This window comes from Triticum urartu, chromosome 5, assembly GCF_003073215.2.
Source record: "Triticum urartu cultivar G1812 chromosome 5, Tu2.1, whole genome shotgun sequence".
In the NCBI taxonomy this organism is placed as follows: domain Eukaryota; kingdom Viridiplantae; phylum Streptophyta; class Magnoliopsida; order Poales; family Poaceae; genus Triticum; species Triticum urartu.
In genome coordinates, this window is record NC_053026.1 from 552499372 (window position 1) to 552512956 (window position 13585).

General features: G+C 42.4%; 1 protein-coding gene across 1 annotated transcript; it reads right to left on the minus strand.

Moving 5' to 3' along the window:
* Positions 1 to 8583: 8583 nt before the first annotated feature.
* Positions 8584 to 9727, minus strand: LOC125510629 (HMG-Y-related protein A-like). The gene is made up of 2 exons (XM_048675861.1): positions 9536 to 9727; positions 8584 to 9381 (listed from the first exon to the last, which is right to left on the minus strand). The coding sequence occupies exons 1-2, from the start codon at positions 9584 to 9586 to the stop codon at positions 8911 to 8913; spliced, it is 522 nt and encodes a 173-aa protein (XP_048531818.1). The 5' UTR covers positions 9587 to 9727; the 3' UTR covers positions 8584 to 8910.
* Between the last annotated feature and the right edge of the window lie 3858 nt (positions 9728 to 13585).

Consider the following 13585-nt stretch of genomic DNA (forward strand, 5'->3'; position numbering starts at 1 on the left):
TCGTGGGCCCCCTGTTGCTCTCCGACTCCAACTCCATATATTGTGTTTCAGGGAGAAAAAAATTAGAGAGAAGAAATCATCGCGTTTTACGATATGGAGCCGCCGCCAAGCCCTAAAACCTCTCGGGAGGGCTGATCTGGAGTCCGTTCGGGGCTCCGGAGAGGGGAATCCGTCGCCATCATCATCATTAACCATCCTCCATCACCAATTTTATGATGCTCACCGCCGTGCGTGAGTAATTCCATCGTAGGCTTGCTGGACGGTGATGGGTTGGATGGGATATATCATGTAATCGAGTTAGTTTTGTTAGGGTTTGATCCCTAGTATCCACTATGTTCTGAGATTGATGTTGCTACGACTTTGCTATGCTTAATGCTTGTCACTAGGGCCCGAGTGCCATGATTTCAGATCTGAACCTATTATGTTTTCATCAATATATGAGTGTTCTTGATCCTATCTTGCAAGTCTATAGTCACATATTATGTGTTATGATCCGTTAACCCCGAAGTGACAATAATCGGGATACTTACCGGTGATGACCGTAGTTTGAGGAGTTCATGTATTCACTATGTGTTAATGCTTTGTTCCGGTACTCTATTAAAAGGAGGCCGTAATATCCCTTAGTTTCCGCAAGGACCCCGCTGCCACGGGAGGGTAGGACAAAAGATGTCATGCAAGTTCTTTTCCATAAGCACGTATGACTATATTCGTAATACATGCCTACATTACATTGACGAACTGGAGCTAGTTCTGTGTCACCCTAGGTTATGACTGTTACATGATGAACCGCATCCGGCATAATTCTCCATCACCGATCCATTGCCTACGAGCTTTCCATATATTGTTCTTCGCGTATTTACTTTCCCGTTGCTATTGCTATCACTTGAGAATATTCTTTGGCTCCCCTTGTGTCGAATCAATAAATTTGGGTTGAATACTCTACCCTCGAAAACTGTTGCAATCCCCTATACTTGCGGGTTATCATGCATCTCCTAGATAGATCTTGCGTGATCGTAGGAATTTTTTTGAAATACTGCGCTCCCAACAGTATGAACCATAGGCCTTGTTTCTAAGCATTGAGATACCATTTTCATCTCTTTCGTTACTTGTCACCTTGCTGTTTTTATTTGTTCAGATTATAAAAATATATTTCTACCATCCATATTACACATATATCACCCTACTTGAACTTTATCTTTAAAAAATCTTATTTTATCTCATATTAATAGTAGTAGTAGTAATCCAACTATGAGTTCCACTAAAAAGAAGAAAATATCTAACTACTCAGGGAAATACCTAATTTCCTTTTACAGTGTCCATTGGCAAAATCATTAGTGATTGGGTGACTGGGTGCATATGTTGCTCTTTTTTAGGCTCAAACCATAGAACAATTATTCTATAGTATTCTCTATTAATAAAGTATAGACCATACATATGTACATAGCAAAGAAAAAAGGAAGAAAAACAGAGAAAGCCTATCCAATACCAGCTTTTTTCTAACATGGGGAAAAAGCTAGTAACTCAAAGCATGCAGTGTTCATTCTGGATGATCACTGATCCAGCCTTGCAAAGTGCCGAAGTACTTTGCCTTAATCTTATGATCCAACAGTTTTAGATCCTCTTTTGCCTTGAATTTCCAGTAGTTAATACTTGGAACTTCCCTTCTGAAAGTTTTCCCATTTCTTTGTCCCGAATGGGCCAACACCCTTGAATAATGATTTCTATTGCAATCTGTCTTGGTAATTCAGCTCTTGTCAAGAGAATGTTATCCATAAAATATATACCGAGTTTCTTATTGTGAAGTATGTCGTGCCAGCAGTCTTGAGAGAATCCATAGTCCCAAAAAAGATGTCTTGCAATATCTTCAGCATCTTCATGGCAGAAAACACATGTATAACTTTCTAGAGAGAATGATTTCCTTTTGAGCAAGTTTCTTGTGTTCACCCTGTCATGCAAAAGCAGCCAGAAGAAAAATGTGTGCCTCAACCTCCATGAACTCTTCCACGGCCATTTAAACATCTGATGTTCTTGCTGAGGAGGGCTTAGATGATGATACATCATGATAGAAGAAGAAAAATACCTTTCTAGCCCTTACAAGTTCAAGAATCATCTTGTTGGTCATTACCATGCACCTTCACGAGTTGTTGCATTTGAGTGAATTTAATGTAAGCTTGAGTGGACAGTAAACTGTTAAATAATTGTGTGTGATCCTCAGTCCTAGTCCAATCATGTAGCGACCAGACCTCAAACAGTCTGATCTCTGTGCTCCGGTGTCATCCCTGGATCAGTAATGCTGACACCACACAGTACTCAGAGGATTTATAGCAGAGTAGCAATCACACACTTATTACATCGAGTGTCTCAAAAGAGAACTTATTACAATAAATATGGCTTAAGGCCATCTAATAACGATAACAGCGGAAGGCTTGGAAGATAAGTGAGTCCATCAACTCCAACGGCATCACTGAGTATAGAACCACGACCTAAAAACTTCTTAATCGTCGTCTGAAAAGTCTGCAACATTAACGTTGCAGCCCGAAAATGGGTCAGCACATGGAATATGCTGGCAAGGTAACACATAGAGAGTAATGGAATGAACAGCTATACTATATGCATATTTGGCTGGTGGAAAGCTCTATGGTTACAGTTTTGCGTAAAGCCAATTTTTCCCTACTCCAAAGGAATAAATTTATTTACTATCATGGTGGTTGTTAAACATTGAGAATGGTTGACAGCATTCTCAATCCCACTTAAGCATCATCATTAAACATAACCCAACAAAATTAATTTAGAGTAACATGTTGAGATTCACATGAAAATCCAGGTACTAGATACTCAAGATGTCCATAACCGGGGACACGGCTAACCATGATTAGTTTATTACACTCTGCAGAGGTTTGTGCACTTTTCCCCACAAGACTCGATCGCCTCCGTTTGTTTTCTCGCACTACATGGTGTTTGAGAAGACGGATGACCGAGACATAGTCTTTCAGAAGCGCTAGCACCTTACGATCGGGTAGACCGTACCACCTACATCCCCTACATCTGCTAGTCTACCACTGTAAGAGTTCGCACAACTTAGTCAACTATGCTAGAGCCCATAATAGCTTGTGGCTGCACACGGAAGTTTCTAGTATGAATAGTCTCATGATCCCTTTGAGCCTGGATGGCGGTCCAAAAGAAAACAGGCAAGTCCTGGAATACCCAGGTGCCTCAATCCACCCAGATGTGTGTTTAAGTTGCCACCTTAGATAAACCATTAATTAACAATCTCACATCTGTCATGGATTTCACTCACCCAATCCACGTCTACTAGCATAGCCTGGCATAATAAGCAAACGTAGAAGTAACTCCCAAATGTTTGATAATAAACAGGTAATAGGTACTACCTCATCTACTTCCCATCCCACAATTTAATTAGATCCTAATCATGCAATGTGTGAGGTTTGATCTAATGCAATAAAACTGGGTAGTAGAAAGGTATGATCAAAGTGTTACTTGCCTTGCTGATGATCCGGGAAACCTAGCGATTCGAAGTAACAGGCGGCGCACTCCGGATACTCTATCGCAAACAACAAACGAGCATACAATAAGTACTCATCTAATGCACAGGTAAAACTCAAATAAGAGATCTAACCAGAAGGTTCAACTTAAGAACTCCGTTGGCAAAAAAAATTGAATCGAACAAAGCAACGAAAGTCAAACGGCGAAAGAAAACAACTTCGTTCTAGTAATCTGGATCTAGGGCAAATTTTACAGTAGCAAAATCTTGTTTAAGTTGGTTAAACGGATAGAGGGTTTCGAGATGAAACTCTAGGCGCTTGAATCGCCTGATTCCGATAAACGATCGAAAAGTTATACTAAAACGAAAATCGGATCAGGAATCGCGATCAGAAAAATCACGGATTTAATCCAAGAAAAAGAAAATGACGAACTGATTAACGAACGAACGTTCGTTATCCAGATCTAAACGATGAACGTGTTCCTTTAAACGAACAAACGAGCGAACGCTCGCTATTTAACCTAAACCGAAAAAAAACCGATCTAATAAAAAAACGAAAACTAAAAAAACCGAAAAAAACCGATGGAAAACCGATCGGTTTTCTAAAAAAACGGGCGGCGCGGATTACGAGGCGGTGATGAACCTCGGCGAGCGTGCGGGCGGGGCGGCGGCTCCGGCGGGCGGCGCGGCGATGGCGGGCGGCGGCGCGGCGACGGCGGGCGGCGAGCGGCGCGGCGGCAGCGGCGGCACGCAGGGTGTGGGGCTGGGGCGGGGCACGGGGCTAGGGTTCCCCCCGGGTGGGCCAGCTTATAAAGCCCCTACGGGCCGGGAGTCCTAGTCGGACACGGCCCGTAGGTCGGTTCCCCTTTTTTTTAATATAATTACGCTCGGAAGAAAAATAAAAAGAAATACTAAACGGACTCCAAAAATTCCGAAATAAATTTTCCCGGGTTTCTAAAATCAAACCCGACAAAGCGAACATTTATTTGGGCCCTAAATGCAATTTTGAAAAACGCACATTTTTCCTAAATTCAAATAAAACACCGAAAAACTCCGAAATAAAATCTTATTTGATTTTATTATTAAATCCTCAATATTTCTTTATTTTGGGAAAGTCATTTTATTCCCTCTCTCATATTTTTGTAATAGAAATAATTGATGATAAAATAAATAAAATCAAATGATCCTATTCTCAAAATTTGAGAAAACTCAAATATGAAAATAACGAAATCCCCAACTCTCTCCGTTGGTCATTGAGTTGCGTAGAATTTCTAGGATCAACCAAAATGCGAAATAAAATATGATATGCATTGATGATCTAATGTATAACATTCCAAATTGAAAATTTGGGATGTTACAAATCATTTAGAGATAGAATATCATTATTTGCAAAAGAAAGAAGTTGTGGAAATATTTCCTTGAATGGATCTTTAGACCATTTGTCATGCCATAAAGTGTAGCATGTCCATTGCCCAGTTTACAGTTTGAATTTGATTTATAATCCTCAAACAATCCCAAGTGACTTCTCCACCAACCGGACCCCTCCATCTTAGAGCCAGGAAGTGATTGAGAGTAGTATTTCTCCCAGATAAGTCCCATGGAAGGGGTTCCTTGTTAAGAAACTTCTGCACATTTTCATCGTCAGGGCCTTATTGTGCAGACTCACATCTAGAATTCCAAGACCACCTTGCCTCCTTGGTTTACAAAAAAACCCAGGCAATTAGTGTAGGGCCAGCAACCAACTGTCCAAGTTTTCTCCATAAGAAGTTCTTGGGAAAATTATTGATCTGGCTAGTGATTGAGACAGGCAGTGGCAGAATGCTCATGAAGAATATTGGCATGCAGAGAAGACTGATTTGATTAACAATAGTCTGCCATCATAAGAAAGCATTGTTGAACATCCACATAGTCTTCTCTCAATTTTTTGGCAAATGGGTGTGTAATCCTCTACTTTGAGTCTGCTAGCACTTAGAGGAAGCCCCAGGTATGTAAATGGGAAGGACTCACTCTTATATGCCAAGGAATTAACGATCTTAATGAAACTCACTCCCTGTACATTGATAGGAATCATAATTGACCTGTGATAGTTAATCTTCAGCCCAGTTTGACTAGCAAAATGTTTCAACAGGTTGTTCACTTGCTCCACTTGTATTATGATTGCAGACAGGATTAAGATTGTGTCATCTGCATATTGAATGATAGGGAAATCAAGTTTTAAGCTTGATTCAATTGGAGCTTGTATGTTTCATGTCCTCATTGCCTTATTCAGAATTGTTTGCAAGAAATCGGCAGCAAGAACAAAGCTGAGAGGGAGAAAGGATCTCCTTGTCTCACTCCTCTTTTGCAATGGAAGTGTTTACCTGTCACTCCATTCAAGAGCATAGAAGAAACCCCTAAAGAAAAAAACATCTTGATCCACATAATCCATCTATCTCCAAAACCTCTTGCCTTACGGATTTCTAGAGTTGTGGTATTCAATCATGTCAAATGCCTTTTCAAAGTCTAGATTTAATAACACCATGGCCTTTTTGGATTGCTGGCATTGATGAATATATCCAAAGGCCCATGCCACGCAGTCTTGGATGTATCTGTTCTTTGGAAATCCATATTGGTTAGTGTGGACTAACTTGAGAATTTTCTTTTGTAGTCTATTTGCTAACAACTTTTTGATAACTTTTATTGTGCAGTTTAGAAATGAAATTGGCCTAAAATCTGTAGGTTGTTGAGGGTTATGTATCTTTGGCACCAAAATGACAAAATGACCCATTGATAGATTGGAGATTAATAGAGCCTTGATAGATATCTTCAGTGAGAGTATAAAAGTCATATGCAATGATGCTCTAGCAGGCTTTGATGAAGTTCCCATTAAAGCCATCATGGCCAGGGCTTTGTAGGGAAGCTCTTCAATAACACTATGAATCTCCTCTTTCGAGAAAGGAATTTCCAGTTTAGACAAAGAAACACCAGCTGGCAGCAAATCTGGGATAGAGAAAAATTCTCAGTTGTTCCCATTCTACCTTTAAATGCTCTCCATAGGATGGCAGCTTTAGCCTGATGGTCTGTGTGCTCATTTAGGTTTTCATCCTGTAAGCATTGAATTTGATTGTGCATGTACTCAATTGTTGCCTTAGCTTGAAAGAAATTAGTGTTCTGAAAGAAATTAGTGTTCATCTCCAAACTTGACCCATCTTATAGTTGCTCTTTGCTTCCAATAGGCATTCTGATATGAGAGGAGATTGAACAAATGATCTTTGGGGATATTTCTTCCATTCCATCCCTCAATAGAAAGAGGTTTTTATTCTTCCAAAGTGTCAAACAGTAGGATCTGATCATTAGAGTTTTTTATGAGCAAGGCCAGTTGGGATCAAGAGGTGAATGAGGTAAATTTTGCAGTAATTCTCTTAGCACTATTAACCTCATTCACCTCTTGATCCCAAATAGATTTTCATATGTTGCCTTGAATACATTATAATAATAAATCTTGTGGCGTACATGTTTTATACCTGGTTTAACAAATGTTCTCGGGTATTTCCATTTAGCTATATCAATATCAATGTACTGATGATTTATTTTCGTGGTTGACATTGCAAAAAATTCATTATTGAAAAATAGTAATAATTATGTTTCAAATTCCATTGATTAGCGTTCTTTCCAATTTGCAAAGTTGCAACTAGCTTGAAATGATACCCATATATTTCTGATAATTTTGATTTGCGGATAGATTTAGTGTACCCAAGGAGACGATATATACTTGCTTTTAGCATGCCTTCTTCTATGCTAATTCACAGTACAAATACATCAAGAAAAGGCATTCCAATCCTAATAGTTGCACATGTGTTTAGTTTTTCACAAGGGATCTGCCACATCATGTTATCAGTAATTTGTACGGATTTGTTTTCATGTATTGCTTACTTGGTGGAGTAGTCGGTGTTGATTGCAGAAGCTATGGGGCCATGCCGAGCAGCACAAGGCTTGAAACAACTGTAAAATGTTAATGACATTTTATACAAAAGTTTATTCCCATATTTTGGACATAGAAAGGACAATGACACCATTTCATGAATGTGGTACCATAGGGAAACTTCCTTTGACATTCATATATTTATTTCTGCGTTGGGGATTGTCACCCAGGGCACATGGCAGATGCCTTATGGTTTTATCTCTCATTACTTTGTAACTGTTGCACCTCCTGTATGACTCAATTCAACCACCCACCCCACTACCTCCCACGGTGTGCCATTGTATGTCCAACCTTATATCGTCCGACCATGTATTTTGGTTCGTGTTTCGTAGATAAATGAGGTTGTCTCTGCACCTCAGCTGCAAGTCAAACAAGCATGTTGCCTGCTGCGATCATTCCTCAAGGTTGTATTGTGGATTTGCGGTACTCAACTGACAGTGACTATTGGGCGAGAGGGCGCTCGAAGGAGATATTCATCCCTCAAACTGACTTGAAACACGCCAGGTACCAGGCCAGCGAGTTGCAGACACCAGTTCGTCATAGGAGGATAAGGGTACAGTCCCAGCGCCTCGGCAGCCCATCACAGAGCTCCTTCGGTCCTCATTTTCACTTGTTATTTCATTTGCAAAGAGAGCCTTGGCTCAGTGGTTAGGTATGCGGTTGTGCAGCCTAACAACCCGAGTTCAATTTCTAGAATTGACAGGTGATGCACAAGGGTTTTTCCCTGTTTATTGAGGATCAAGTTTGGTGTGTGATGGAATTACGCATCAAGAAATATCTTGATACTCATTTAAAAAAAAATCTGAGGACCATGTTTATTTTGATACTCATACTAAAATGGCCGTATGCATCCCTAGTTGGTGCAGAGGCCGGGAGTCATCCCTTTTCAAAAAAAAAACGACGAAATCGATTTTTCTTCGGCCAGTTCACATCATCCACCTCAAAACCCAACTTGCTGCTTAGTGAATTAATCATATTTTCTGCAGCTGCCTCCTCCACAATCGCAAGTGATCATTACTGACAAATCTTAACAGGCTCGATCACAACTAGGTAGTGTAAATAGACTACAAAAAACCCTACCAACCAGTCACTGGAGTGGACACCTGGTACAGCAAACTGATGAGGACATGAACACCATCACTAACCAACACAGTTAATCCATCCACCGATTGTACAAATAGATCCACAATAGCTGAACAATCAGCACGCTCAACATCCTAATCAACCTTAGGTTACAACAACGGCGGCAGCGCTACGACCACGACAGCAACGGCGACGACGACACATCAAACCCTCCTAATCACGACACGGCGATCCCGGCAATTAAGTACCACTACAATTAAAGAGAGCGACCGACAATTATTAAGCACTACAGAACAAGATTACTAACGAGCACCCGGGTGATCCAGAGAAACCGACGGCCGCGCCCAGGCGGACGGAGGACGAGTCAGGCCGCCGCCGGCTCGGCGGGGCGCGCCTTGGGCGGACGGCCGCGGCCGCGCTTGGCGGATCCGTCGACGGCAGGGGCGGGAGCGGTCTTGGCCTTCTTGGGCGGGTTGACGGTCTTGGCCTTCTTGGGCGGGTTGGCGGCCTCGGCCTCGGGGTCCTTGGGCTTGGCGGGGCGTCCGCGGGGGCGCGGCGACGCGGACTTGGGCGGCGGCGGCGGCGCGTTGGGGTCTATGGGCTTGCGCGGGCGACCGCGGCCCCGCTTGGGCGGGGCGTCCGGCGCGTCCGTGCGGAAGTAGTTGTTCTTGAGGAAGAAGAGCTGGCCGGACTCCTTCATGCGCACCAGATGCGCCGTCAGCAGCGCGCCGTGCTCCTTGGGGAGGTCGCCGTACTTGCCCTCGATGTACTTGGAGATGGCGGACTTGTTCGACCCGTTCTTGTCGTTGAGCGCCGCGATGGCCGCCAGTATCATCTGAACTCGTCCAACAAAAACACAGATCAACGTAAGAAATCCAGCTCCGGCACCACCTCAACCCAACAAAATGTAAATCTTGGCAACCACCGTCGAACCAAAGACGAGAAACAAATACTAAAAACACCGCAAGAAACGGCGGCTCGGGTAGTACCTCGGGATAGGGCGGGAGGGTGGCCGGCTTGGCGACCTGCTCGGCGGCCATGGCGAAGCGGCGGGGACGGGGAGGGGAAAGGGAGAGGGAGGTGGGGAATTTTTCTTCCCGAGAGGAGGTCTGCGGCGGCTGCGTGCGAGCGGGGAGAGTTGGATCGGAATACTCCGGATAAGAACTGAAGAGGAGTGAGGGAGAGTGAGATGGATGGATCGCATGGTGGCGATGGTAACGAGGATGGACGGACGGGATTGCTCCGGCTGGCCTAATCGGACGGTAGAGGATGGGAGCACGCGGATCGGTGACGTGGCGAGTCAGGACTTCTTTATGCGTGGTCATGTGTGCGGCTGCCTTTTTTGTTTGTTTGTAGAAAGTGCGCCTGGTTTTTGGTGAAAAGGCAAAGATGTTCAAAAGATCCACACGTCTTGTGCTGGCCATTTGCTACCAACATTCAATATATTAACTCAAGAAAAATACATTCAATATTTGTCCCATGAGGGTAAATGGTGCCATTTGAAATTTCTCGAAATGCCCTTCCTGTCACTTGTAAACATGAAGCTATTTAGATCTTGATTTTGGATACGGTACTACATTATACTCCCTCCCTTTCTAAATATAGATCTTTTTAGACATTTTAAATGGACTACAACATATGAATGTATGTAGACATATTTTAGAGTGTAGATTCACTCATTTTGCTCCGTATGTAGTCACTTATTGTAATCTCTAAAAAGACGTATATTTGTGGATGGAGGTAGTAGAAGGGAATACTACGGGCGCACATGAAGCCTCCTTGAACAGAAAGATTTTTTGTTTGCAACCCAGAAAAGCGAATTAAGCCAATAATGTAGTCTTCTCAGATCAGACGGTGCATTAAGCAACTCTCGTAGTGGGTCATTGTTTGGGCAAAAACAATGAAACAAAACAAAAGACTTGTCATTTTCTTTTCTTTTCTTTGACCAAAAACTGTGGGGAAATTCCCTAATGTGAGTCTCTTTTTTTCATTAATCATTAGGGAGTCCAGTAAGTTACAAGTGTAACACGGTAGGTTACACAGAAATAAGAAAGAGAAAAAGAAAAGAGAAATGGGTAAAGTTATATGGCCTATTTTTACACTGTAATCTATGATCTCATCCCTTCCTTGATGCTTGGCTTAGCCCTAAGCATTGTCATGTGGAATTGACTAATAAAATCCATCTTGCAGGCACTAATAGAGCATTGACTATGCCTTCAATGATCATACCATTTCTCTAGTTCCATGTGCTCCAACAACCAGTGATGAGAATCTTAATGATAAAATCCATATTGCACCTGTGTTCTGCATCAACAATCATGTTGTGGATGCTAGCATATGTATCCCATTCCATACCATTACCCCACCAGAAACTTTGACGAAATGGGCATCCAAAGAACAGATGCATTTTGTCCTCTGTGTTGCAATCCTTGCATAGTGTACGCTGGTTACAGTCCGGATGGAAAAAAATCTAGATAACAGTATTAACCCTGTCATGTAACATCAGCCAGCAAAAAAATTATGTTTGGGAAGACATCATGTTTTCCAGATCCACGTGATAGGAGGGGGGCTCGGTTGTCCCATAAGGGAATTATAAATCTTTTTGGTGGAATAAGCAGCACCTCCCCAATGAAATTTCTAGGTGTCATGCTTATGTAAGTCATTGACCATATCCAATGAATTTGTGAGTTGCAAGAATTGTTGGTGGGCAATGACAGATAGTGGCAGTTGGAACATGGAGTATAAATCACCTCGATGATCGGCAGAGTATACATAGATGTTATCATTGGTTGCAAATGAATGTAGCTTGGGATATTGGGTTGGCCTTTCCGGTTGTCCTTCCATAAGAGTATAAAATCTCCATTACTAATAGTCCAAGATGTAATTTTTTTGTATATATCAAACAAACTCATACAGTCTCTCCACCAGAATGATCATTTGTTGGTGCAAGCATGTGGGATCATATTGTTTGAGTAATGTGCTTGCCAAATAAGTTTCACCCAGGGAACATCAACATGATTATAAAAATTGTGAATGTGTTTTAGGAGTAGAGCAGCGTTTTGGGTTTTAAGATTGAGTACACCAAGACCACCCTGTTTCTTGGGTTTTCAAACCATTTGCTAGTTGGTCAAACAATTACCTTTCTTGTTAATATCATTTCCATGCCATGGGAAAGACCTATTGGATTTGTTTACATGTTCCAATACAGTTATATGAACCTTGAAAGTGCACATGGAAAAATAGGCATGGAGGCAATGACTGGGTTGATATAAGTGAGTCTATCAGCATAATTCATAAGATTGGCAATCCTAGATAAATTCTTGCCAATTCTGGCAATGATGGGCATCAAGTCTTGAACACATATATACGTCTCCAATGTATGTATAATTTTTTATTGTTCTATGCTATTATATTATCCATCTTGGATGTTTTATATGCATTTATATGCTATTTTATATGATTTTTGGGACTAACCTATCAACCTAGAGCCCAGTGCCAGTTTATGTTTTGTCCTTGTTTTTGAGTTTCGTATAAAAGGAATATCAAACGGAGTTCAATTGCCCTGAAAATTTACAGTGCTTTTTATGGACCGGAAGAAGCCCCTGAAGCAAAAGAGTTGGGCCAGAAGAGTCCCGAGCCAACCACAAGGTTGGAGGCCCCCCCCGGCACGTCCTCCGTCCTTGTCGTTGACTCGTGGACCCCCTGACTTGTTCTCGACGCCAAAAATTCCTATAAATATAGAAACCCCTAGAAATAAACCTAGATCGGGAGTCCCGCCACCATAAGCCTCTGTAGCCACAAAAAACTAATCGGGAGCCCGTTCCGGCACCCTACCGGAGTGGGAAACCATCACCAGTGGCCATCTTCATCATCCTGGCGCTCTCCATGATGAGGAGGGAGTAGTTCACCCTCGGGGCTGAGGGTATGTACCAGTAGCTATGTGTTTGATCTCTCTCTCTCTCTCGTGTTCTTGATTTGGCACGATCTTGATGTACCGCGAGCTTTGCTATTATAGTTGGATCTTATGACGTTTCTCCCCCTCTACCTTCTTGTAATGGATTGAGTTTTCCCTTTAAAGTTATCTTATCGGATTGAGTCTTTAAGGATTTGAGAACACTTGATGTATGTCTTGCATGTGTTTATCTATGGTGACAATGGGATATTCACGTGATCTACTTGATGTATGTTTTGGTGATCAACTTGCGGGTTCTATGACCTTGTGAACTTATGCATAGGGGTTGGCACACATTTTCGTCTTGACTCTCCGGTAGAAACTTTGGGGCACTCTTTGAAGTTCTTTGTGTTGGTTTGAATAGATGAATCTGAGATTGTGTGATGCATATCGTATAATCAAACTCGCAGATACTTGTGGTGACATTGGAGTATCTGGGTGACATTGTGGTTTTGGTTGATGTGTGTCTTAAGGTGTTATTTTAGTACGAACTCTAGGGATGTTTGTGACACTTATAGGAATAGCCAAATAGATCGATCAAAAAGAATAACTTTGAGGTGGTTTAGTACCCTACAATAATCTCTTCGTTTGTTCTCCGCTATTAGTGACTTTGGAGTGACTCTTTCTTGCATGTTGAGGGATTGTATTGGGTGTGTTGGGGACACAAGAGACTCTTTGTTATTGTTGGGGAACGTAGTATTTCAAAGAATTTGCCTACGCACACGCAAGATCCATCTAGGTGATGCATAGCAACGAGCGGGGAAGAGTGTGTCCATGTACCCTCATAGACCGAAAGCGGAAGCGTTTAGTAATGCGGTTGATGTAGTCGAACGTCTTCGCGATCCAACCAATCCAAGTACCGAACACACGGCACCTCCGCGATCTGCACACGTTCAGCTCGGTGACGTCCCTCGTACTCTTGATCCAGTTGAGGCCGAGGGAGAGTTTCATCAGCACGATGGCGTGACGAGGGTGATGATGAGGTTACCGACGCAGGGCTTCGCCTAAGCACTACAACGATATGACCAAGGTGGAAATCTATGGAGGGGGCACCGCAGACGGCTAAGACAACTATCAACTTGTGTGT

Bases quoted from the DNA above. Each gene is read 5' to 3' on its own strand.
- LOC125510629 (XM_048675861.1), bottom strand. From the start codon at position 9,586: ATGGCCGCCGAGCAGGTCGCCAAGCCGGCCACCCTCCCGCCCTATCCC. The intron at 9,382-9,535 runs GTACTACCCGAG...GGACGAGTTCAG, and splicing joins CCCTCCCGCCCTATCCCGAG to ATGATACTGGCGGCCATCGC.